We start from the raw sequence: 26,607 nt of genomic DNA, 5'->3' as shown, positions 1-26,607 counted from the left end.
GATGTGGTATATATATATATATATATATATATATATATATATGATGGGGTATTACTCAGCAATCAAAAAGAATGAAATCTTGCCGTTTGCAACTACTTGGATGGAACTGGAGGGTATTATGCTAAGTGAAATTAGTCAGTCAGACAAAGATAAAAATCATATGACTTCACTCATATGAGGACTTTAAGAGATAAAACAGATGAACATAAGGGAAGGGAAACAAAAATAATATAAAAACAGGGAGGGGGACAAAACAGAAGAGATTCATAAATATGGAGAACAAACTGAGGGTTGCTGGAGGGGTTGTGGGAGGGGGGATGGGCTAAATGGGTAAAGGGCAGTAAGGAATCTACTCCTGAAATCATTGTTGTACTATATGCTAACTAATTTGGATGTAAATTTAAAAAAAATAAAAAATGAAACAAGTTAAAAAAAAAAAAAAAGAAGATTGAATGGTATGAAAATAGAAATCAATAATAGAAGGAAAACTGGAAAATTCACCAACACTTGAAAATTACACAACACTCTCCTGAACAACCAATGAAAAAGAAAAGGAGAAAATAAGGGAAAGGTAAAAGAGTTTCTTGAGACAAACAAAAATGAAACCACAATATACCAGAACCTAATGGGATGTAGCAATAACCCTTATAAGAAGGAGGTTCATAGCAATAAACACCTACATTAAGAAACAAGAAAGATCCCAAATAAACAACCTAACTCAATGCCTTGAGGAACTAGAAAAAAAAGAACAAAGTGAGCCCAAAGTTAGCAGAAGAAAGGAAATAATAAAAATTACACCAGAAATAAGTGAAAGAGAGAACAGAAAACCAATAGAAAATATTAACCAAACTAAGAGTTGGTTCTTTGAAAAGATAAACAAAATTGGCAAACCCTTAGTTAGACTCCAAGGAAAACAGAGAAAGGGCCCAAATCAACAAAATTATAAATGAAAAAGGAGACACCACAACAGATACCACAGATCCAAGAAATGAGAAGAAACAACTGTGAACACCTGTACACCAATAAACTGTACAACCTAGAGAAGATGGAAAAAATTCTTAGAAATGTACAAGTCAGAATGACTGAATCAGGAAGAAATAGAAAATCTGAACAGACTAATTACTAGCAATGAATTTGAATCAGTAAATAAAAATCTCACAACAAAGAAAACCTCAAGACAAGATGGCTTCACTGGTCAATTTTACCAAACACTTAAAGAATTTACTTAAAGTTCTTAAAGTTTCACTTAAAGTTCTTCCAAAAATTTGAAGAGGAGGGAACATTTCCAAAATCATTTTATGAGGCCAGCATTATCCTGATACCAAAATCAAAAAAAGACACTACTTAGAAAACTACAGACATAATATCCCTAATGAATATAGATGCAAAATTTCTCAATAAAATTCTAGCAAGCCAAATTAAACAGTACATTAAAAGGATTGTTTACCATGATTAACTGGGATTTATCTTTGGGATGCACAGATGGTTCAACATACACAAATCAATTACTGTGATACATCACATTAATAGAATGAAAGAAAAGAATCAGATGATCATCTCAGTAAACACAGAAAAAACATTTGATGAAATTCAATATCTATTCATGATAAAAACTTGTAACAAATAAAGCATAGAAGGGATACATATCAGTGTAGTAAAGGTCATATTTGACAAGCCAATAGCTAACATCGTACTCAATGGTGAAAGATGAAAGCTTTTTCTCTATAATTAGGAGAATGACAAGGGTGTCCGCTCTCACCACCTCTATTCAACATAGTACTTGAAGTCCTAGCTAGAACTATCAAGCAAAAAGAAAAAAAAAAAGAAAAGAAAAAGTATCAGAATTGGAAAGGAAGAAGTGAAATTATCTCTATTTGCATGATTTTATATATAGGAAATCCTAAAGACTCAACCAAAAAATCGTATCTAATCAATGAATTCAGTAAAGTGGTAAGGTGCAAAATAACATACAAAATTCAGTAGCATTTCTATACAATAACAACAAAAATTTCTGAAAAAGACAGTTAAAAGTCAATCCCATTATCAATAGCATAAAAAACAATAAAATACTGAGAGATAAATTAACCTAGGAGGTGAAAGATATCTATGGTGAAAACAATAAGACACAGATAAAAAAAAAAAATCAAAGAAGACACAAATAAATGGGAAGATACTCCATTTCCATGGATTGGAAGAATTAATATTGTTAAAATGTCAATATTACCAAAAAACATTTTGGTTAGTACTACCAAAAGCATCTTCAATGCATTTTCTATCAAAATTGCAATGACTTTTTTTTTTAACAGAAGTAGGAAAAAACACTCCCAAAATGTATATGGAACTACAAAAGACCCTGAATAGCCAAAGAAATCCTAAGAAAGAACAAAACAGGAAGTATCACACTTCCTGATTTCAAGCTATACTATAAAGCTGTAGTCATCAAAATAGTATGGTGCTGGCATAAAAACATACAAATAGGCCAGTAAAACAGAATCAAGAGCCCAGAAATAAACCCAAAAATCAGTCAACTAATACTTGACAAGAGACCCAAGAATACTCAATGGAGAAACAATAGCCTCTTTAATAAATGATGCTGTGATAATCAGATATATTCAAATGTAAAAGTATGAAATTATACCCTTACACCACTCACAAAAATTACCTTGAAATGGATTAAAGACTTAAATGAAACACCTGAAATCAGGAAACTCCTAAAAGAAAACATAGGAACAAACTCCTTCACATGAGCCTTGCTAGTAATTTTTTGGATATGACACCTAAAGGACAAGCAACAAAGTAAAAAAAACAAGGTGGACTACATGAAATGAAAAAACTTCTGCACAGCAAAAGAGTCAAAAAAGTGAAAAGGCAACCTGTGGAATAGGAAAATAATTTGCAACCATCTATCTGATGAGGGGTTAATATCCAAAATATATAAAGAGCTCATACAACTGGATAGGGGGGGAAAAAAATCCAATTTAAAAATGGTCAGAGGATCTGAATAGATCCTCTAATGAAGCATAAATAAAAGGCCAACAGGTACATAAAAAGATGCTCAACATCGCTAGTCATTAGGGAAATGCAAATTAAAACCACAGTGAGATACCACCTCAGGCTTGTTAGAATGGGCATCATCAAAGAGACAAGAGATAACAAATGCTAGTGTGGATGTGGAGAAAAGAGAACCCTTGTGCACTGCTAGTGGGATTATAAATTAGAACAGCTACTATGGAAAACAGTATGGAGGTTCCTCAAAAAATTAAAAAGAAAAGTACCATATGATACAGCAATTTCACTCCTAGAAATATATCCAAGGGAAATGAAAACATTAACTTGAAAAGATACATGCACCCCCATGTTCATAGCAGCATTATTTGTAATAGTCAAGACATGAAAACACCTAAGTGTCCACTGATGGATCAATAGATAAAAAAAGGTGTGTGTGTGTGTGTGTGTGTGTGTGTGTGTGTGTGCATGCGCGCACTTCTGTGCATAATGGAATATTACTCAGCCATTAAAAAAAAAAAGCAAGGAAATCTTACTATTAATGACAACTTGGTTGGACCTAAAAGGCATTATGCTAAATAAAAAAGGTCAGAAAGAGAAAAACAAAAACTGTGTGATCTGAATTAAGTGTGGAGAATCTTAAAAAACAAACAAACAAAAAAAAAAAAAAAACGCTTAGAAAACGAGATCAGATTTGTGGTTACCAGAAGCAAAGGGTAAAGGAGGGGGAGTTGGAGGAAGATCGTCAATGGTCAAATAGCACAAACTTCCAATTACAAGTAAGTACTAGTGATATAATGTACAACACAATGACTATAGCTAACACTGCTGTAGGATATAAAGTAAAGCTGTTAAGAGAGTAAATCCTAAGAGTTCTCATCATAAGGAGAAATTTTTTGTCTTTTATTCCTTTCTTTCTTTTCTTTGTATTGTATCCATATGAGAGGATGGAGGTTAGTTGAACCTACTGTGGTAATCATTTCACAATATATATAAAGCAACCCATCATGCTGTATACCTTAAATTCATGCAGTGATGTATGTCAGTTATTTCTCAATAAAACTTGAAAATTTCTTTAAAACATTTAATTATTGAATATCCCACAGCACTTGAAATTGATGCAGTAAGATCAGTTCCTGATTATCTAAGAGTGGATTATATGCTTCATGAATTTGGTGACCTGAGAAGCAAAATAGTACAGAACTATGCTCACAAAACCCCTCATATTTATATACCCCATACAGAAAATGGGCAACAAAGCACATCTTAAACTTTACCGTATGACGTATAAATACATTGTTATGATCATCACTAAAACTATGGAAAGCAGCCATGATTGGAAGTGAAATGAAACAAGTATACCTCTAAATTTAATGAAAAGGAGAATTGTGCTTCTGAGAAGATGGAAGAAATAGAAAATGTAATGAAGAAACAAATGAAAATTGTATTTGTTTTCCACATGAAAATTTTGAAACTGAGGAAGACAGTAACTGAAATGTAAAGCCCAAGTATGGGCTCAAGAGCAGAATTAAGAGGACAGAAAATAATCAGTGAACTGAAAGAACAATAAAAATGATTCAGTCTGAAGAACAGAGACATAGACTGGAGAGAAAAAAAATGATGAGAATCTCAGGGACTTACAAACTATAATACAAGACCAAGCATTTGTGTTATTGGAGTCACGGAAGGAGAAAAGAGCAAGAATAGAGCTGAAAACTTACACAAAGAAAAAATGGCTGAACATTGTCCAAATGTGGCAAGAGACATAAACTTACAAGAAGTTGAGAGAACTTTAAACAGAGAAACTCAAATAAATATACACTAAGACACACCATAATTAAACTTCTGGAAACTAAAGAGAAAGACAGAACGTTGAAAGCAGCTGGAGAAGAACACCTTGCCTAAGGGGAAATACCATTCACATTACAACAGGCTTCTAATCAGAAACTATAGAGGCCAGAAAAAAGTGGCACAATATTTTTCAAGGACTGGAAGAAAAAAACTGTCAAGGCAAAATTATAGACCCAGTGAAATATAGTTCAAGAATAAAGGCAGAAATCAAGATATTCTCAGAAGAAGGAAAACTAAGAGACTTTGTCATGAGATCTATCCTACAAAAATGGCTAATGGAAGTTAGCTCAAAAGAAAAAAACATGATAGAAAAACAAACTTTGGAATGTCGGGAAAGAAAGAAGAACACTGAGCAAATATGGAGAAATATAATAGGCTCTTTGAGTTTTTAAGTTATGTTTGATGGTTGAAGGAAAACCTATAACCCTCTCTGATTTCGTTCTATATGTATGTAGAGGATATATTTAAAATAATTATAAATAAGGGAGGGTAGAGGAATGTAAACAGAGGTAAAGTGGAGCTGGTAAAATAATAACATCAATAGACCACAGTAACTTACGTACATATAATGTTGTACCTAGAGATGCACTAACAGACATTGTAGGGTGCCTGAGTGACTTAGTCGGTTAAGCATCCAACTCTGGATTTCAGTTCAGGTCATGATCCCAGGGTCAGGGGATTGAGCCCCTCATCAGGCTCCATGCTTAGCATGGAGTTTCTCTCTCTTCTCCTTCTGCCCCTGCCGCCCCCCCCCCTTACACATGTGCACTCTCTCTCTCCCTCTCTCTCTCTCAAAAAAAAAAAAAAAAACATTCTAGATCTATAAAAATGAAATTTCAAAATATGTTCAAGTAACCTACAGGGAAATTGAAAAAAGAAAATAGAAAAAACAAAGAACAACAATAAAACCTCAGGGACAACAAACAAAATAAAATGGCAGGCTTAAGCCCCAACTTAAATGTTAATGGTCTAAATATAACAACAGAGATTGACAAAGTGGATTAAAAATTATGGCCCAATTCCATACAGGCTACAAGAAACACAGCAAATAAAATTATTAAATAAGGGAACAGAAGATAAACCATAGAAACATGAATCAAAGACAAGCAAGAATGGCTATAGTATCTTATAAAGTAAACTTTAAAGCAAGAAAACTTACCAGAGAGGGGCATTAAATCATAAAAAAAGGAGTCCATGGGGGCGCCTGGGTGGCTCAGTCAGTTAAGTGTCTGACTTCGGCTCAGGTCATGATCTTGTGGTCCATGAGTTCGAGCCCCGCGTCAGGCTCTGTGCTGACAGCTCAGAGCCTGGAGCCTGTTTCAGATTCAGTGTCTCCCTCTCTCTCTGACCCTCCCCCGTTCATGCTCTGTCTCTCTGTCTCAAAAATAAATACATGTTAAAAAAAAAAGTTTTTTAAAAAGGAGTCCACAAAAAAGGCATAACAATTTTAACTGTGTTTGCACCAAACAAGAGAAATAAAAGTATATTAAGCAAAAAATGATAGAACTAAAAAGAGAAATGGACAAATCCACAATTACAATTAGAGATTTTGACACCTTTCTCTCACTAGACAGAAGAAAATCCAGTGATATAGAATTCAACATGACCATCAACTACCAGGATCTAATCAACAGTTTTAGACATCCCACACAATAGCAGGATTGGTGTTTTTTATTTTTATAAATGCCCACAAAATATATACCAAGATAGATAATATTCTAAGTCATAAAATAAACCTCAATTAACTTAAAAGAACTGAAATCATATAGTGCATGCTCTTCGACCACAAAAGAATCAGAACAAATATTAGTAACAGAAAGATAACAGACAAATCTCCAAACACTTGAAAACTAAACCACACATTTCTAAATAACCCATGAGTCAAAGAAGAAGTCTCAAGGGAAGTTGTATAAACTACATGGAAGTGATTGAAAATAAAAATACAACATACCAAAATTTGTGGGACACAGCTAAAACAGTTCTTAAAGTAAATCTATAACACTAAAATGAATACATAAAGAAAACTGGAGGTATATCAAATCAACAATCTAAGCTCCTACCTGAAGAAACCAGAAAAAGAAAACAAAAAAAAAAAAAAAAAAAAAGCAGGCAGAAGGAAGAAAATTATAACGATAAGAAGAGAAAGAAAACGCTTTACCAATATCAGAAATGGAACAGAGAATAGTACTATAGACTTTACAGATATAAAAATAAGGGATTACTGTTAACAACTCTACACACACAAAAATGGCAACTTAGAAGCAATGTACCATCTTCTCAAAAAAAAACAAAAAACAAAAAAAAACATACAAATTATTGATACATGAGCAACCTGGATGAATCCCTAGAGAATTATGCTGAATGAAAAAAGAAAATCCCAAAAGCAACCTTTTCATTTATAAAATGTTCTTGAAACGACATTATGGGGTTGGGGAACAGATTAATGGTTTTGGGGGCTTAAGGAGGGGAAGGAGTGATGGGGAAACATGAGGCATCCTTATGGTGATATAACTGTTTTTTATCTGAACTATAACAATGTCAATATCTTGGTGGTGCTTTTATACTATAGTTTTATAAAATGTTACCATCACAGGAAAGTGGACAAAGGACACCAAATTTGTCTGTACTATGTCTTGCAACTGCATGTGCATCTACAATGATCTCAAAACAGAAGGTTTATCTTTAAAATATTCCCCAAAAAAGGTGATGGAGTGAAGTGTGGGTAAAGGTAAATTATGGAGCATATGGGGCTGTATATTAAGATAAGGAGAAAAGGAAGTGAAATAAAATTGATGTAATCCTTCTATAATACTGGAAGCCACTTGTTCAAATAGAGAGCATTTGTTTATTTATTTATTTTTAAATTTTTTTAATGTTTATTTTTCATAAGTATGCAGAGCACAAGTGGGGGAGGGGCAGAGAGAGAGGCAGTCAGAATCTGAAGCAAGCTCCAGGCTCTGAGCTGTCAGCACAGAGCCTGACAGGGGGCTCAAACCCATGAACTGTGAGATCATGACCTGAGCCAAAGTCTGACACTTAACTGACTGAGCCACCCAGGTGCCCCTCAAATAGAGCATTTAAACAACAATGTTCAATAAATAAGTTTTTGTCTGCGTCCTGAAGAGTAGCCACGATGTTAGACCCTAGAAGGAAGCAAAGAAGAGTAAAACATGGTTCCTTCTTTAAATAATATTATAATCTAGTAGGAAAGATAAAACAGGATACAGTGGCTATAAAGGATAGTAGAAAGTGATGAATATGATGAATATAATATAAAGGATATGGAGAGGGTATGGGAACTTAGAGGAAGAAGTGTCTCCTTAGGCAAGGAGGGTATGAAGTGTGACTTTGTGACAGTTGTTGCAAGTTGTCTAGATCTTGAAGTGTAGTGATAGGACATGTGGAGGGACAGAAACAGAGCATTCCAAGTAAAGGCCAATAGCACGAGCAGTAATCCAAAATGAAAAGTATGAAGGCATTTTCAAAGAAGAGTTTGCATTTCCATTTGACTAGAATAAAAAATTTTGATAGAGTAGGTAGGAAGAAGCCTGAAAAGAAAAGTAGAACAGAATTTTGGAGCACCTTGAATGTCAGACTAAAACTTGGGACATCAGCCCAGAATTCTATATTCCATGAAGTTATCCTTCAAAATTAAAGGAGAAATAAAGACTTTGTCAGATAAACAAAAACTGAGGGAATTTGTCACCAGAACACCTGTTTTGCAGGAAATGTTAAAAGAAGTTCTTCAGAGAGAAGGCAAATCACATAGGTCAGAAATTCAGATCAAAGTAATTGATGTAGTAAACCAGGAAGTAAACATAGTCACTATCCTCTCCGAAAATGTAGACTTAAGACAAGGTAGCACATACTTCTGCCTTTCATACTTGCTTTATCTTTATTTATTTTAATTCAGTAAAACAAGCCAAACCTGCCTTTTTTTTTTCCCAGAATGATTTAAGAATGTTATCAGTAAGTGATAAAGGTTAGGAAAACTAGTTTACTTCCCCCAATTCCTGAAAAACCTGTAGAAACAGGCAGTTGTTTTTTAAAGTATTTATAAAAGGTCTGGGTATTACAAGATTTTATATAAAGTTAATTATAAATGAATAATTTATTTTAAAAAGTATACATGGATGAATACCCATTCTTTGCCAGGTATTGTGCTAGATATTTTCACATAGCTAGATCTCCACATTTTGTTCTCCTGTGAACTCCATGAGATTTTTCTCATTGTTTTTGAGTTGATAAAATTAATACTCAAAGGGGTAAACTATTTTCCTAAGGTCATACAAAGGGGTAAACTATTTTCCTAAGGGGTAAACTATTTTCCTAAGGTCAAATGGCAGGACTGAAATTTGAATATACTTCTTCAGAGTCCAAACCCAACATCTTTGCATGTACACCAAGTTTGGCATTTTTGACACATAAGATTGGATAATTCTTTATTGTGGGTTCTGTCTCTGCAGTGGGGGATGTTTAGCAGCATCTCTGGCCTCTACCCATGAAATGCCAGTAGTACCCCCCTTCTCAAGTTATGACAACCAAAAATGCCTCCAGATGTTGCAGAATGTCCTGGGGGACAAAGTTACTTCTCTTTATGAAACTGTTGGTTTATACTGTGGTATCTCACCTCTAAATTTTTTTTTAATTTATTTTTTAATGTTTTATTTATTGTTGAGAGAGAGAAAGAACATGAGCAGGGAGGGGCAGAGAGAGAGGGAGACACAGAATCTGAAGCAGGCTCCAGGCTCTGAGCTGTCAGCACAGAGCCTGATGCAGGGCTCAAACTCATGAACCGTGAGATCATGACCTGAGCTGAAGTCAGACGCTTAACCAACTGAGCCACCCAGGTGCCCCCTCACCTCTAAATTTTTAATTTGAAAATACTGATTCAATTAAAGTAACGTATATAGAACACTTGATTGATTGAGCAATTACTGTAAACAAATGAAACCAGAAGAGTAAGTGCATACCATAGGATGATGAGTAAAGTGACTCAAGGACGTAAGTAATACCTAATCATGGAGACAAGAGAGGAAGCAGGGAAAAATAGCATCAACACTCGATATAAATGGAAAAGTACTAGTTGTAAGAATAAGCTGAATCCATGTATGACATTACAGTTGGGAGAAAAAGAGTTCAACAAGCAGGTAAGCAGATAAGCTGAGGAGAACATAAATATCTGCAAGCAGAATGTAGAAGTGGGTCATAAACTTGATAATTCCAAGATGTTTTAAGCTGAGGCAGTACAGAGAGTCGGGGACTAGGAAAATAGAACCGCAGACTTCAGGAATAGACCAGGAGACATTGAAACTGAGACAGAAACCACTCCAGAAAGGAAATCTGTTACATGCTACTTACTAGTACTATGCCCATGGAAACGTATATTCTCCCCTTGCCTGCTATTGGACTCAGTGCAGTGAACAGCACAGGAGACCATGTACGGTATCATTTGACATGGATTAGAATTATAGTATGAAAGATTACTAAGTAAATATTTTCAAAATCTCACTTTCTAAACTCAACATCCAAAAAACACATGATCCATTGAAGAAATGGGCAAAAGACATGAACAGTCACTTCTCCAAAGAAGACATCCAGATGGCGAATAGACACATTAAAAAATGCTCAGCATCACTCATCATCAGGGAAATACAAATCCAAACCACAATGAGATACCACCTCACACCTGTTAGAATGGCTAACATTAACAACTCAGGCAACAACAGATGTTGGCGAGGATGCAGAGAAAGAGGATCTCTTTTGCACTGCTGGTGGGAAGGCAAACTGGTACAGCCACTCTGGAAAACAGTATGGAGGTTCCTCAAGAAATTAAAAATAGAACTGCCCTACGACCCAGCAATTGCACTACTAGGTATTTATCTGAGCGATACAGGTGTGCTGTATCAAAGGGGCACCTGCACCCCAATGTTTATAGCAGCGCTGTTGACGATAGCCAAAGTATGGGAAGAGCTGAAATGTCCATCAATGGATGAATGGATAAAGAAGATGTGGTATAAATCTACAATGGAATATTACTTGGCAATCAAAAAGAATGAAATCCTACCATTTGCAACTACATGGATGGAACTGGAAGGTATCATGCTAAGCAAAATTAGTCAGAGAAAGACAAATATATGTTTCACTCATATGAGGAATTTAAGAGACAAAACAGATGAACATAAGGGAAGGGAAGGGAAGCAAAAATAATATAAAAACAGAGAGGGGGACAAAACATAAGAGAGTCTTAAATGGAGAAGAAACAGAGGGTTGTGGAGGGGGAATGGGCTAAATGGGTAAGGGGCTTATGGAATCTACTCCTGAAATCATTGTTGCACCATGTGGTAGTTAACTTGGATGTAAATTATAAAAAATAAATAAATGATAGAAAGGAAAAAAAAAGAAATCATATATAAGGAAAAAGAAGACATCTCACATTCTATACAAATTACAAAAATTAAAGAATTACATAACTTGAAAACTGGAAGAGTGAATTGAAACTTGGTGTATGATATTACCTCATTAAAACTCATGATAAACAGAAATAGTTCCCGTTCTTTGTCAATCAGAATTGTGTAAGCCACATGCCTTGGAATTTCTGAGAGTGATTTAATGGCTCTTCTGCCATTGTTTTATAATTTATTCTACTATGGCTTAAAATATTTTCCAATACAACATCATTTAAGACCAAAAAATTGTAATGCTACTGCCATGCTGAGAATGCATCTGAAAATCAATAACATTGAAAAGAGGTTAAATGTGATTTGATTCTATGAAGAAAACTAAACAATGTGGCACTAGGGAAGAGCACTGTGAGGGAAAAACCAGCACTAAAACAAAAATATGCTTCAATGGTATAGATTTATATATTCTGGGAATCTTTCCCCTCTATTTCATCTTTATTCCTATAAAAAAATTTCCTTAGAAATACAAGCATCTTGATTTATCGATGTTCTTAACACCTGTGTTCCCATTTTTAAAAATTGCCCTTTATAAATAGAGTATTAATATGTTGGAATTAGGAAGTAGATCATAAGATGAAACTGAAAAAAAATTACAAATTATTCAAAGTTCTAAGAAGATAAAGAGTAAGGTCACTGAAACAGAATAACGAAGAAGGAACACCAAAATTTAGATTGGGGAATCATAAAAGGTTTATCTGAGAAAGCAGTATTCATGCTGAGACCAAATGAAAAAGGAAGTTTGTCAGAGAGAGGAGACAGCATCACAAACAAATCTTCAAACAGGAAAAAGCTTGATGTACCTGAAAAACAGAATGTCAGACTAAAAGATGAGGAGGAAGAGAGAACAGATGATACAAGACTTTGTGGCTCCGTGGCCTGTAGGGAGGAGTATTTCAGCTCAGGGAGAAAGACTGTGGGTTCAGATTCTGATTCTGTTTAATGTGTGAGATAATTAAATTACTTCCCTCTGATTGTTTCAATTTCTTTCTCTATAAAAATCTAATATTGATAGGACTTCTCTCATAAGTTGTTGTGAGGTTTAGTGAGTTTAAATAGGCAATTTGTTGTTTTATTTTGAGAGATTTATTCTGAGTGCAATGAGATGCCACTGCAGGATTTTAAACGACATCATCTGATTTATTGGGTTTTTTTAAAAATTTTTTTAACGTTTATTTATTTTTGAGACAGAGAGAGACAGAGCATGAACGGGGGAGGGTCAGAGAGAGAGAAGGAGACACAGAATCTGAAACAGGCTCCAGGCTCTGAGTTGTCAGCACAGAGCCCGACGCAGGGCTTGAACTCACGGACCGAGAGATCATGACCTGAGCCGAAGTCCGACGCTTAACCGACTGAGCCACCCAGGCGCCCCTGATTTATTGTTTTAAAAGATCACTCCAGTGATTGCTTCTGTTTGAGAAAGTCTTGATGGGAATTTAAAGGTCTCCAAGGCATTTTGAATGATGAGTAGCTTGTTGAACTTGAGAGTAAAGGATCCCAGTCATAGGTCCATCCAATAGAAAAATGAGATGTAAATTTGAAAAAAAAAAATTAAATGATAGAAGACTAGTAAGTGATAAATGATTAGAGAATTAAGTCAGGATACCAAGATTTTAATAAAGATGAAATTTTTAAAAATCATTGATTTTTTTTCCTTATGTTTATTTACTTGAGTGAGAGAAAGAGTGTGAGTAGGGGAGGGCAGAGAGAAGGGGAGAGAGGGGAATCCCAAGCAGACCCCGTGCTTTCAGCATGGAGCTCCATCTCACAGTCAGATCATGACCTGAGCTGAAATCAAGAGTCGGACACTTAACTCACTGAGCCACGTCCCCCTGAAACATTGATTCTTAATATTTAATTGGCTAGAGTATACTGAGTAGTGTCATGGACATCATAGACAAATGCAGAATTTTCAAATGAAGCTGCTCACTGTGAATTTTAAATGAGACCATGTATGTGAAATATATAGGAATGGTTAGGCTACAGTTTTTTTAAAAAGGGCAAAAAGCACACATCCATTAAATAAACAATGATTAATTGGGCTTTATTCAAATTAAGAACTTACATGCATCAAAAGACAGTATGAAGAGAATGAAATTGCACTGTACCCCTACTAGAATGGCTATAGTGAAGAAGACTAGCAATCCTACTCTAAGGGAGAATATAGAGCAATTAGAACTCCCATACATTGCTGGTGGGAGTGTAAATTGGTTGAACCATTTGGGGAAACTCTATGCACTCTATGCATCATGTACTAAATCTGAGCATACATACACCCTATGGAGCAATTCTACTTCAGAAATGAGTACTTACGTCAATTATATCTCAAGAAAGTGGGGTTTGGGTGCTTAGGTCCTTCAAAAGGTAATGTACAAGAATATTATTATAGCAGGGTGCCTTGGGTGCCTTGGGTGGCTCAGTCAGTTGAGCGTCCAACTCTTGGTTTCAGCTCAGGTTATGATCCCAGAGTTGTGGGATTGAGCCCCATGTTGGCCTCTGTGCGGAGCGTAGAGCCTGCTTGGGATTCTTTCTCTCTCCTCCTTTGCCCCTCTCCTCTGCTCATGCTCTCTCTCAAATTAAAAAAAAAATTTTTTTTTAATTTTAAAAACTTTGGGGTGCCTGGGTGTCTTCAGCTGGTTGAGCATCAGACTCTTGGTTTTGTCTCAGGTCATAATCTAACAGTGGTTTGTGAGTTCCAGCCCCACACTGGGCTCCACGCTGCCAGTGCGGAGCCTGCTTGGGATTCTCTGTCTCTCTCCCTCTCTCTCTTTCCATCTCTAAATAAATAAAATGAAAAACTTTAAAAAATTTTTTAATCAAAAATAAAAAAATATTAATAGCAACATAATAGTGAAATGATTAAATATATTGTGTTTTCTATTTATACAACAGTACTTTTTTTTCTTCAATATATGAAATTTATTGTAAAATTGGTTTCCATTATACAACAATACTTCATAGCAGTAAAAACAATGAAGTGCATGCAACAATAGGACAAATCTCATAAGCCTTATTAAGTAAAATAAGTCAAACAAACAGTTCAAAAGCAGGCAATACTAATCTTAATAGATGTTGGTAAGTGATTACTTTGGGAGAGGGGAATTAACTGGGAGGGAATACGGGAGAATCTTCTGGGTTTGTTATATATGTTGTTCTTTACATTTTGTCAAGCTGAATACTTTAGATTTGTGCACTTTATGTAATTTAAAATATAATTCACAATTAAAATGTAAGTTATAATCTTTTAAATGTAAAGAACATAAATAAACTTGTCTTCTTAAAGGTTTTGATTTTGTTTGTAGTTTCTGTCTTTCTTGGATCTCTTAAGTAGACAAAGAGGGTGGATTGAAGGAAACTGGAGCATGGAATAAGAGGAATCAGTGTGAAAGAACATAGAAAGAATAGGGAAATAGGCAAGAGACAGGAATATGGATTGGTAGAAAGAACTGAGAATTGAAATCAGGGTTAGATAAATAACAAGGTGTGAGAATCATAAAGATACTTCTTTGCACTCTACAAATATGGCACTAAACACCATTCTTATTTTTATGTAGTAATCAATTGGCCACAGTTCAATAGCAGTCTTTCTTCTTAGGAACTAAGTTGAATCTTGAGATAATTTATTTCGGTATGCTAACTGTCCCTGTTGTATGTCCTTATTTCTATGTGACACCTACAAAGTGAGCACACTGGAGAGATTTATAGGTTACTTAAACAAAAGAAGAAATTTATAATTACTTTAGTTTGAACAGTTTTAAATAAAGTATCAGACTAGATATTTGGCCAGTGCTAAAGTTCCCTGACTAGCTTTTTGAAGCTTTAAGATTTATATTACTTTTTTTCACATCATCAATCTGTATTATATAGTTAGGTTGTTTTACTTCAAGTCTCCCATCGACATTTCTTTTGTATGCATATACTGAAATGATTTTATTTAATAAAAAAAGAACATCTCCTGTGTGGATTTTAAATTTCCCTTATTAAATATTTATATTTTCAAAATGTCTTTATTTAATTGAGTGAGGTGCTTGGTGCCATTTCAAAATAACCTCAGGTGGTAGGTGTAATGACATATCAAAGATTTGACCTTTAGCATTTTAGGGTTCTATTTGTCTGCATTTTCTTCTGCATTCATTTAGTCTTAATTTATATGCTATTTCTCTGTATGACTTAATGAGTGGATATATTTGGCATGAGATTCATTAACAAAAAGAAAGTATATCTGAATACATATTATTTTTGTGCAGTCAGACTAATGATTTTAACTTCATTTCTATCTGTGTATGGGCTGATCAGTATTTGTACAAACCTCATTCATTCTCGTTAAGTGCTTAGCGGAAGAAACCCTGGATCTACTAAACTGATGCCCATTCTCTTACTTCTCACTTCTTTGCAGTCAGCTTATTATATTCTTTTATTTACCTAGAGGTGCTTTATTTTCTAATTCTCTGCTATTCCTTTTAAAGAAAATTGAATGTAATATTTACACTGATGTAATTAAATTAACATCTTGCAGCATCTTCTTGTATGCTCTGGTAACATCAATAATCATTTGTCTGGGTAGTTTCAGCCTAGAAGCAGAGAAATATAATAATTATCAAGGGTAATATTGTGATATAAAAATTATTTTTATTTACCCTTTTAAGTATGTCTCAATTGACTTTTAGAAATGGGTATATCTAACTGGAGATTTTTGTTAAGTAGATTATTGGTCAGTAAGACTGCATGTTTATGTTGAAATTATTTATTTTTATATTTTTCTCAGCTTACATAAATCTTTATCCCAAGAAGAAAGTCTGAAGGATCAGTTTAACCATACCCTTGGTACTTATGAAGAAGCTTTAAAAAATAGAGAAAACATTGTTTCCATCACTCAACAGCAGAATGAGGAACTGGCTATCCAACTGCAGCAAGCTCTGACAGATCGAGCAAACATGGAATTAGAGCTTCAGCATGCCATGGAGGCCTCCCAAGCGGCCAATGACAAAGTTCAGAAGTAAGTAAAATGATCTTGCATTATTTCAAAAGCCTGGAACAAAACAAAACCAGAACACTTTCTTTTGACAACTAAAATAATATAGTACTTATTATTCATACTGTTGGTGGTTTCAGACAAAGGAGATTGAGACGAATGAATTTTGTTATTTTTTAGATTGCCTATCATATCCATATTTGGGGTCATTTACTTGAAAATCATGGCCACTATTTAGGGCAAACCACCTGTACTTAATAACTGGTCTTCATCAGTTCATGAAGGCCATACATGAGAAACTCCTCTCATAGGTAATAAGTAAAGTTATTGGCAAGGGGAAGAGGTAGTCACGTAATCAACTTTACTTCTTTAGCTTCGTGATAATCCTGCTTGAGTTGAGATCATCTGTGAGTGACTTTGTAATCTGAGACCTCTAGGCACATAGAATAGTTACAGTGGAATTAATTTTCACGTTTTGTTCTTCTGAAGTATTCAATACAGCTTTTCACGGTGCATAATTACATTTGTTTATTTCTGATGATCTTTGCATTTTTATTAAAATTTAAATAAAGCTATAAAACAAGTCAGCCTTATGATAGCTAGCAAAATGTTAACATATATCATACAAAGAAATCACTTGTTAATTTATGGGACTTGAACATTGTAGCAGAATTTCCTAAGGCAGCTTTAATGTAATAGAACTTGTCATTTTAACTGAGCCCATCTTTAAGTGTTGTTAATAGCATTATGTCATTACAACACTTGTCTTTAATTTCTAAGACATACCTTTTTCCTTAATTATTTTTTTCAGTCTCACAGTATGAAGTAGTGCTAACTTCAAATTTTCTTCTTACACTTCTTATTTGAAAGTAAGTCATCTCAAAAATTTCCCCAACATCCTGGAAATTATGCTTTGAATAGTAACCCAAAGTCAGGTAAATCTGTAGTTAAGACCAATTTTTAAAACAGATTAGGAGTTATTCATGCTTATTAAAATCTTTACAATCAGGTTATCTTGAAATTTGTGATTTATGGTAAGTATTATATTTTTTGTAGGTTTAAAGATTAGGTTTATGTTCAGTCAGAAACTGTTACCCAGTTAGTCACAATGTACATTAACATTCTAAAAACACTAAGATACATAAGTAGATCTCATTTCATTGTAAATTACAAATCAATAACTTTTGACAGTCAGAATCTAATTTAGCTCTTAAAGTCTACAAATAATTACAAATTTCAAAGTTTTCTTTACATATAATCTTTAATTTGTATTCATGATTAAAATTCCCTTAAACACTGTTTCCCAGAGACCAATTAGATTTCTATAAAATCTTTGGAAACTTCATCAACCTCTTATTTTTTACATCTCCTCAACTATTATTATTATTTTGTGAAAAAAAAAAAACTTTGTATACCAAGAAGTAGAAATAACATCATCTCAGATAATGCTTTAAGTTGAACAGGTTTAACCTTTTGAAAAATTACTATATTGTCCTATTCGTCATATTTAACAACAGACAGATCAAAAGGTTTTAATGGAATGATACCAGTGGATAGAGTTTAAATGAAAGAGTTATGTAATTTAAATGTTAAATTTCGATGTAAATGTTAAATCTTTTATTCTGATTTCCAGCAGTAAGACTTAGATAAAATATTACGAGGCTTTCCTGTTCATATTCAACCTACTGTATTTTATTTTTAATTTCCCTCCATTGGGCAGTATATCTTCATTACAGTTAATGTGGGCATCAACCTATGTAATTGCGTTTAAAAGGATAACCTCCCAGGAAGCCAACTTATAAGACTTTGTTAGATGGTATTAATATTCTCCATATAATCTGAAATTACTGTTACTAGTAATTATTTTTGAAGGTCCTTTGTAAATATGTCAGTATTCTAGGTAGTAATTACAATGTAAACTAAAAAGGTCCACATTTCCCCCTTTCTTTCACAACCAAATTTCTTGAATGACTGATCTATGTTCACTATCGTATTTTTCAATTCCTATTCACTGTTGTGCTACTCAATACACTGGCTAACTTTTATGCTGAAATTGTTCTTTTTAAGATTACCAGTAATTTCCTAACTAAAAAATTCAATGGCCCATTTCTAATTATATTTTTATTATAAAACTAATATATAATCATCCTAAACAATAAGATACTCCTATATCTTTGGTAATATAGCATAGTGGTTTAAAAGCTCAGGATCTGGATTCAAAATGTGTAGGTATGTGAACCTGGACATTTTATTTTAAAAATTTGTGCTGATGTAGATCATAATATATGGATAATAATACTGCCACCTCATAATGTGGTAAGAATTAGATGAGATAAACACGTAATGCCTTTAGAATAATGCATGTTGCATAGTTTCTCCTTCTTTTGCTATTTCACTCCACACTGCAATATCTCATTCTTCAGAAGGGCTCTGTCTTTCAAGACTAAATACCTTTATATACATGGGTTCCTCTGCTTGTCACCTTTTACCCTTTTCCCCCATGAAAAACTTACTCATCCAGGAAGATTCAGTACAGCATAGAGGATAGAGGCAGCCTTTGTAGTCAAGTCAGACAGACCTATATTTCAATCCCTGCTTTCCTACTTATTACCTGTGAGATTTGGGGCAAATTGCATAACCCCTGGAAGCAAAAGTTCCTCAGATGAAAAATTCAAATGGTAATACTGCCTTCACAGGCAGGTTTGATATGAGTAATAACCTGGATACCACCTAAAATACCTAGTTCAGTGCCAGTTACTTTATTATTATAAACATTCTATAAATTATTAGTATAATCATGCTTATCAAAATAACACAACTAGTTCAAGTATCTCTTCTCTACAAAGTCTTCTTCAACTTTCTAGAAAGTTAAATCACTCTCTTTTGTGTGTTGCCATAGTATTTTTGTTAAAAATTCCTCCCTTGAAAATAAAGCCCTCTCCATTCTCCTGTATTTCCTGTCTCACTAATGGTCTTCAGCAATTTCAGCACTGTCCTGATTCCTTCACTGTTTCTTACTTTTCACATGCACTTTGCTGTCAATCTCTATTTTGTTTCCTACCTGAGAATCACCTGATTCTCTATTCCATGCTAACTTGTTACTTGCATAACTTCAGGCCCTCATCATCCCTCATCTTGACTATTGAAATAATCATGAAACTAGTTTACCTGCCTCTAGCTCGCAAGTTTACCTTCCTCACTGCCATCAGAGTTAATTTTTCTAAAACTTAAATCAGGTTATATTACTTCCCTATTTAAAATGTTTAGGGTCCTTTCATCCCCTGCACACTATTGCATAAACAACTTAGCATGGCATATGAGGCCTATCACATTTTTCTGGTATCATTTCCTCCCACGACCCCAACCACAATATCTTTGCACATGTTATTTCTTCTTCTTAAAGCATATTCCTCCCTTCTAGTACCTGGTCAAATTTTTGTTACTCTTTAGTCAGATGTTAATTTAAGTTACCTCTGTGATGTTTCTTTATCTTTTTATTTTTTTAAGTTTATGTTATTTGTTTATTTTGAGAGAGAGAGAAAGAGAGAGAGCAGGGAGGGTCAGAGAGAGAGGGAGACAGAGAATCCAAAGCAACCTCCACACTGTCAGCACAGAGCCTGATGCGGGGCTTGAACTCCCCAACCATGAGATCATGACCTAAGCCAAAATCCAGAGTTGGGTGTTTAACTGACTGAGCCACCCAGGTGCCCCTTATTGTTTTCATAGTACTTAGTCCATACCTTTGTTAGAGGTCTTAATCATCTGGGTGTTATAACTGCTTTGTTTATATTTTTCCTGTCTACCTGACTCCCTGCAAAATTACCCACCATCGAGCATTCCCAAGACATGGACGCTGTTCTCTTCATCTTTGTATCCACATTCCCTCCACATATTCATCAGATGCCTGATATAAAGTTGGTACTCTGTAAACACTTCTGAATAAATGAACCAGAACAATTTAATAGGTTGATGAGATGACAGAATAAAGTAAAAGCAGTTCAGATCGGGAATACACAGGAAAATTTCAAATGTGCACTCATCTACTTTAAGCCCTAGATAAAAAAAAGTTTTCAACCAACCCAGTACCCAGTGCTAGTAGAAGAGTTTCCTGGAAAAGTGTGAGCTTTGCAGTGAGTCCTGACTGCCTCCCTCACTGGCACCGCCACTCTTAGCACTCTTCTCAAAGTCAGGATATGGGACTTTCTAGTGATCAGCTTTTAGCCCTTTTAGCCCTTGTCCTAACCACCAACTTCCATCAAGTTTAATTACATTTAAAAGATCTGAAATCTTCAGTAATAGTGGAGAGAGACTATATACTATTTCTAATAATTGTAGAATTTTAAATTTATATTTTCTTTTAGAGTCAAAAGAATTTCTTAATTTTTTTGACCTATAGGAATATTCCTGAAGAAGAAAGCGGTACAGAATTACCATCTAGAAACTAGCCAATATTTGTAGGCAGAAACACTGATAGGGAAAAGTATAGTGAATATCAGACATTATTGTCCAAGAGCTTCTGGGGGGGGGGGGGGGGGGCGCCTGGCAGACTCAGAAACCATGCAGCTCGTGATCTTGGGGTCATGAGTTTGAGCCCCACGTTGGTTGTAGGGATTACCCAAAAATAAAATCTTAAATAAAAAACAAAAAACTTCCTGGCCCAGGTGTCATAAAGCCTAAAGTTTCCATTCCCTTGGGTTAAGCATTACTGTCTTCAGGTACTTCTTTTTTAAAAATGTGTATGATTGTGGAAGAAGAGCACATTATCATTTAGCTTTTAAGTTGCTCTTTGGCTAATCCTGGATACACTTATTTTGGTGAGCTGTGTGGAAGTAGGAGAGAACTAAGAGCAGGTTACCACCACAGGAACTTTGTAAGAAAAGCTTCTCTTAATGATTCTGCCAAGGACCACTCATAATCCTCATTTATTAAAGAGAAAACTGACACACCAGTCCATTAAGTGATGTTTTTATCATCATTAGAGATTTAAGACTCTATTATTCTTTATGCTATATTTTATTTCCCATCTGTCTTTCTGTCTGTAGATATGGTTCTTGTGGCCTAGCACAGGAGTTTTCCAAAGGATTTTAAAAACATATTTGACTATACTTAACATACCTAAGCTACACATAATTACTTAAAAGTATTTACAACCAGGCTTATAAGGGTAGAAGATCTCAGAAGCTTCTAGATTTTACAGTGAAGTAACTTTTATCACATATCATCTTTACTATGGACCAGATTTACACTGATATGATTGAAATCCCTCATAAACTGTAACTATATAAGAAATAGATCAGACAAAAAGATGTAGGACAAAAGTTGTAAACTTTTAAATGTGTTTTCAAGAAAAAATGTCACTGTTTAAAATTTTCTTTCTTTCCATACTTAAAAAAAAACAAGTACTTACTATTTACATGTGTTCTAGTTTCCAATTGCATAATTAAAGTATAAAAGATCAGCATAAAACATTTCCTTTTGAAATATAGGGCATCCTAAGCTTTTGAGTGGTATTGACAGAAAAAAAGAAGAAGAAAAACATGTAAGCTAACAAAAAGTCTTTCCTGCCTCTTGGTCAAATACTGATTTCTGTGAAGAAGTTGAGGTTACAAAGAAATTGTGAATTCTCAGCCCGGTTTCCCTGCTGATGGGTAAGAACTGTCTGTAGTTCTCTTCGAGGTGTCAGGGGAGTCGCCATAGTGTCACACAAGGGTTCTTAGCATAGAGCAAACATACTTTCCACAAACTCAGCTGCTTAATCTGTTTGCAGGTTGAATTATAAAACAGGGTAGATGACTCTGAGTGCTGGGAAGGGGAACAGAGCATTTCTACAGTTTCTTGGCTTAAAGGGGGAAAAAAAAAGCAAAAAAAAGCCTGTATTCTTATTTTTTTTAAGAAGCCTATGATTTTCATCAAAATACATCACTAAATTTTTCAGTTTTGTTGCTGGCTCCAGATTTTGATTTTAATCACAATAAAAACTAATTGTGGTAATATGTCTTTACATAGATTAATACAGTTGTATTGTTTTCATTAAAATTACTCTGCTTCTTGCCAACTATACCTGTGATGTTTTCTTTTTTTAATAAATTCTCAGTTGGACTGTAAGTTGCAAGGCAATAGTACACATGTCTGAACACTGTAAATACTTGTTGATTGAATCAAAGAATAAGTCTCATAAATTCTCAACTCAGCATAAGGTTTAAATCAGCAAATTATTTAATATAAGGTTGAAAGTTGATTTTGACTATTATCAATAAATGGGAGGATTTAAAACTTCTGAAGATTGCTCTTCAAAATGTATTTTGTGTTTGAGATTTAAAAGCTCTGTGAGATATGATACGTATACTTCAGCAAATAATAAGTCAATTTATTTGTGATAATCTATGTGCAGATAAACTTCCCAATCAGCTCTGGGGGCACCTTCTGAATCTAAATCCAATTAGGTATTGTCATTTTTATGCTTTTTAAGAGTTTAATATTCTGGATTTCAGTAAATGATAACACATTTTTAAATTAAATATATATTTAACTTATGAAAGACAAACCTTATACACTATCAAATAAGTATGTATTTTATAAAAAGTTTTATTTTATCATACATTCGTATAATGGATCACCTTTCTCATCCATTGAGTACACGTACATAAAGTAAATTTCTTTAGAGCTACTTATGTATATATACACACACAGAGATACCAAGTTTGATAGATATGTAATTATATTTTTTATAAAAATTAGAGTTGGGCTTACACCTTTATCTTTAGAGAATGTCTCACTTTGACATGAAAAAGAAACATAGTGTTAATTGTCTATGGCATTCCTCTCTACCAGGGAAGGATTAATGTAGGATTATTAAAATTGAAGCCTAACCCAGAACTTGAAAAATTCTAATGAAGTGTAAATTAAAGGGTGGAGGCTAAAGAAAAGAAATTCTCTAAATCTAAGAATCTTCACTTTCCCTGATAAATTCCCTTGTAGAGTTAACTTTATGGAATGAATCATAAAGAGATTGAGAGTAGGGACTAAAAAAGTAAAATTACAACGTGACTGCTTATATTTCATCTGCTTCTTCATTTCAGAACCTGTCTTCAAATAGGTGATCTAGAGTTGGGCTAATACACATTTCTGCCTACTAAGATAGATAAAACATGTTTCAGATGAGTACAATGGAAAAAAAATGAGAGAAGAAGAACAAAGGAGTAAAATAGAGAGAGATCCATGCTGTTTCCGTTTAAGACTAAATAAAATGCAGTAATTTTTGTTGTTTTTCATTAATCCAATGTAATAGTAATTAAAAGTCAGAAATAAAGTTACTGTCATTTTAGGGAAATTATAGGATCCACTTAATGATGAAAATCATATACTTTTTAACTAGAACTTGACAGACTAAAAAACAAAACAAAACAGGAGTTCTTATGCCTCAGAAACATTCAAATGTGATTTTCACACGTTTATATGAAATGTAATTTCCTTAGAGTGGCCATATGATCTGACAAGTATCCTTTTCCTTGGTTCTGTTCTTAGCCCCAGTTAAAGCCTTCTTACTGTTTAACCCTTGACAAGCTACACAGCTCCCAGGTACTTCTGTGAAGACAGCAGAAGTCATCCATCCATCTTACCTGAGAATAGTTTTAGAACTGATAAAAATAAGATATGTAAGGTGATTTTAACTTTCTTACTTAATAATACTAACCACTAGTGTACTTTAGAATAATTTTGTAGTAAAAAAGGAAAAGGGAAGCTGTTGTAAAAATGAAATTTTAAGAAGTTTTCATCATTCCTGCTTGGGTGTTGCTCAACCTCATTATACTTGCCAGCTCATTCACAACTTTGTCCTTTGCTTTCCCTATTCTTCTTTTTTTTCTTAAACACATAGAAAATTTAATATGATATATCTCTCTGTTAGTATAGAAAAGTCTACATTGTTACATAAATCAAGGTCTGATTTTCTTTTAATAAATCCTTAGTATACCCACCTAAAATCTGATGTATACTTCCTTACTAGGTATAGGTTTTATTCCCAAAATATAATTACATAAGACTAAATTGAACCCAAAAACAAGTAGAAATACTGATTTCACTTGGATTCTACCATTCCATGTTTAGTTATTTCTCCCCAATAAGTCAGGAATTTGCACATGTGCACCTTGGCCCTCGAAAAATATAGAATAAAAGAATCTCTTGCTTATTTCAGTGTAGCTTTAACTAGTGGTAAAGTCACAAACATTGTCCATACATAAACTTCATTCTTGATCATTTATAGTTAAAAAGAAAAAAATCATTCTGTAACAATACAATATGTAGTAGTAGCTGAAGTGATCTTTCTTCTTCATATTGTTATATATTCTTGGGCAACTCAACAAACAGTTTTTTTCTGTTGTTCTTAACCTGAGTATAAGAAAATAATAGTTATACTACTATAGATTATTTTTCAGATGTTTCTGCAAAAAGACTAAAAGTGAAAAATAAAGCTCCAAAAATTACATAGTGAACAGCAGTATTTTGGAACTTACTAAACTTAAGAATTTTATTTTTTTTTAATTGCTTGGGCATTTATACCATTCAGACTAATAGTCCTTGGAACATCATCATCATTTGATGTTTTCTTTTGCTGCACACAACAGCATCCTAAAGGCATATGAAAGCATATATTAATTATTTCTCTTTATGTTACCATTTGCCATTTCACAAGCTACACAATGGTGAAAATATATATAAATATTTAAAATCTTGAAATGACTTCTTCCTTAAATTAATTTGCCTTCTGAGCTGTGTATATTTCACATCAGTCTTCCAAGAAGTTCTCCCCTACTGACTGGAGGGCCTAATCTTTCCCAGAGTGGTGGAGTAGCACAGTTCAAGAACAAGAATGAATCTCTGTATAATCACACCACAATGTGAGGTGACCCTAAGACAGAGAACTGACCAGATACACATATGGGTTTTAGGAAGACTTTCTGATGCTCTTTTTTAACACAGCTGTGAGAAGAATGTGGCTAAGACCCAATAGTCATTCTTGAGTAGAGCTGGCAAAGGAAACCATGAGGAGAAGAGAATTTAACACATGGGTGTAAGAGAGCACGGCTTCATTGATGCGATCTGAGGGGAATGCCTAATGACTGGAAGAATCAAACTTGGCAATGAAAACACAAAGCTCTTTTCATCAATTCAAACGCAGACTCTAAAGCTGCAGATGGTCACCTCCAGCCTTGTCTATTCAGTGTGCGGTTTTATAAAATGGCACTTTGGTGAATACTAATAGATCAAAACAAAGATTTAATAACGTAAAGATGTGGTGTTCATTTTTAAATGAGTATACAGGTCAATGTCTCAGAAAAGGATAAAAAGAGTACCTTTTATATGTGGGTCTAAAGTCTTTTTGTTATTTTTCAACTTCAAAAATAAATGACATCTTTAACATACAGATTGTGTTCATGGAAAAGAGTTTACATTGTGAAAAAGAGACCAAAATCAGGGTTTATATTTACACTTACTGATTTCATTGCTTCTGTTTGAGGATTTTCAATTTATAATGTCTGTTAATGTCATCCTTTAATATTTTCTTGAAGCTCACTTGATAGGATAAATATATATTACCATTCTCAAGGATGAATCGATCTAATTAAAAATTTAGGCCAAAATATTTTATACTTGAAATAGAACTTTTTTCCCACCCTTTTCAGAGAATGCAAAGAGACATTTTTAGTACAAAGGAAGCCTTTGAACTTTGATGTTGTCTAAAATTACACTTTTGCTACTTTGTGTCTGATTTTCTAAGATTTTACAAATTCCTAATAATTGCTTATATATTAAAAGGTAATTCATTATATTCTAACTGGTTACTTATGCTTCCATAAGTGAATCTTACTCTGAATTAAAAGATGGTATATTTTTTAGAATAAATTGCATTCTTAGATTTGGTTAACCCTTTATAGTTTATAAAATTTAAGCTTTATTATCCAAAATAAGCTTAACATATGAATTTAAATAACTCATTAATAGCTTTCATATTTCTACTACTTGTGAAATAAATATAATTAGTAACTCTCTATGCCTAATATTTTTATCTAATAAGTGACACTAACATATAATAAATGAAAGCACTAGAATTGAAAGTTAGAGGGGAGGCACCTTAGTATCTTGCAGAAGTATCAGTGAACTAACAGGACCCTTGGTTGTCATTAACTGGGTATGTAGAAGTCATTAAATTGTGTTCCTTCTCAGAATCCCCATCTGGAAGGTAGAACTGATACACTTCCAAATGTGGCTGTGAGGATCAAATATGATGCATGTGCATAAAAGTATTTTGAAAAGTAT

General features: G+C 33.9%; 1 protein-coding gene across 4 annotated transcripts in view; it reads left to right on the top strand.

Moving 5' to 3' along the window:
* The window catches only part of MIPOL1 (mirror-image polydactyly 1), a 304,816-nt gene that overhangs the window by 247,422 nt on the left and 30,787 nt on the right, over positions 1–26,607 (top strand). For all 4 annotated transcript variants that reach the window (XM_049611603.1, XM_049611604.1, XM_049611605.1 and 1 more), the window contains one exon: positions 16,084–16,314. In XM_049611603.1, coding sequence (XP_049467560.1) covers positions 16,084–16,314 — 231 coding nt within the window. The remainder of the gene's footprint in view (positions 1–16,083; positions 16,315–26,607) is intronic.

This window comes from Panthera uncia (assembly GCF_023721935.1).
Source record: "Panthera uncia isolate 11264 chromosome B3 unlocalized genomic scaffold, Puncia_PCG_1.0 HiC_scaffold_1, whole genome shotgun sequence".
Classification (NCBI taxonomy): domain Eukaryota; kingdom Metazoa; phylum Chordata; class Mammalia; order Carnivora; family Felidae; genus Panthera; species Panthera uncia.
This window is presented reverse-complemented; position numbering and strand designations above follow the sequence as displayed.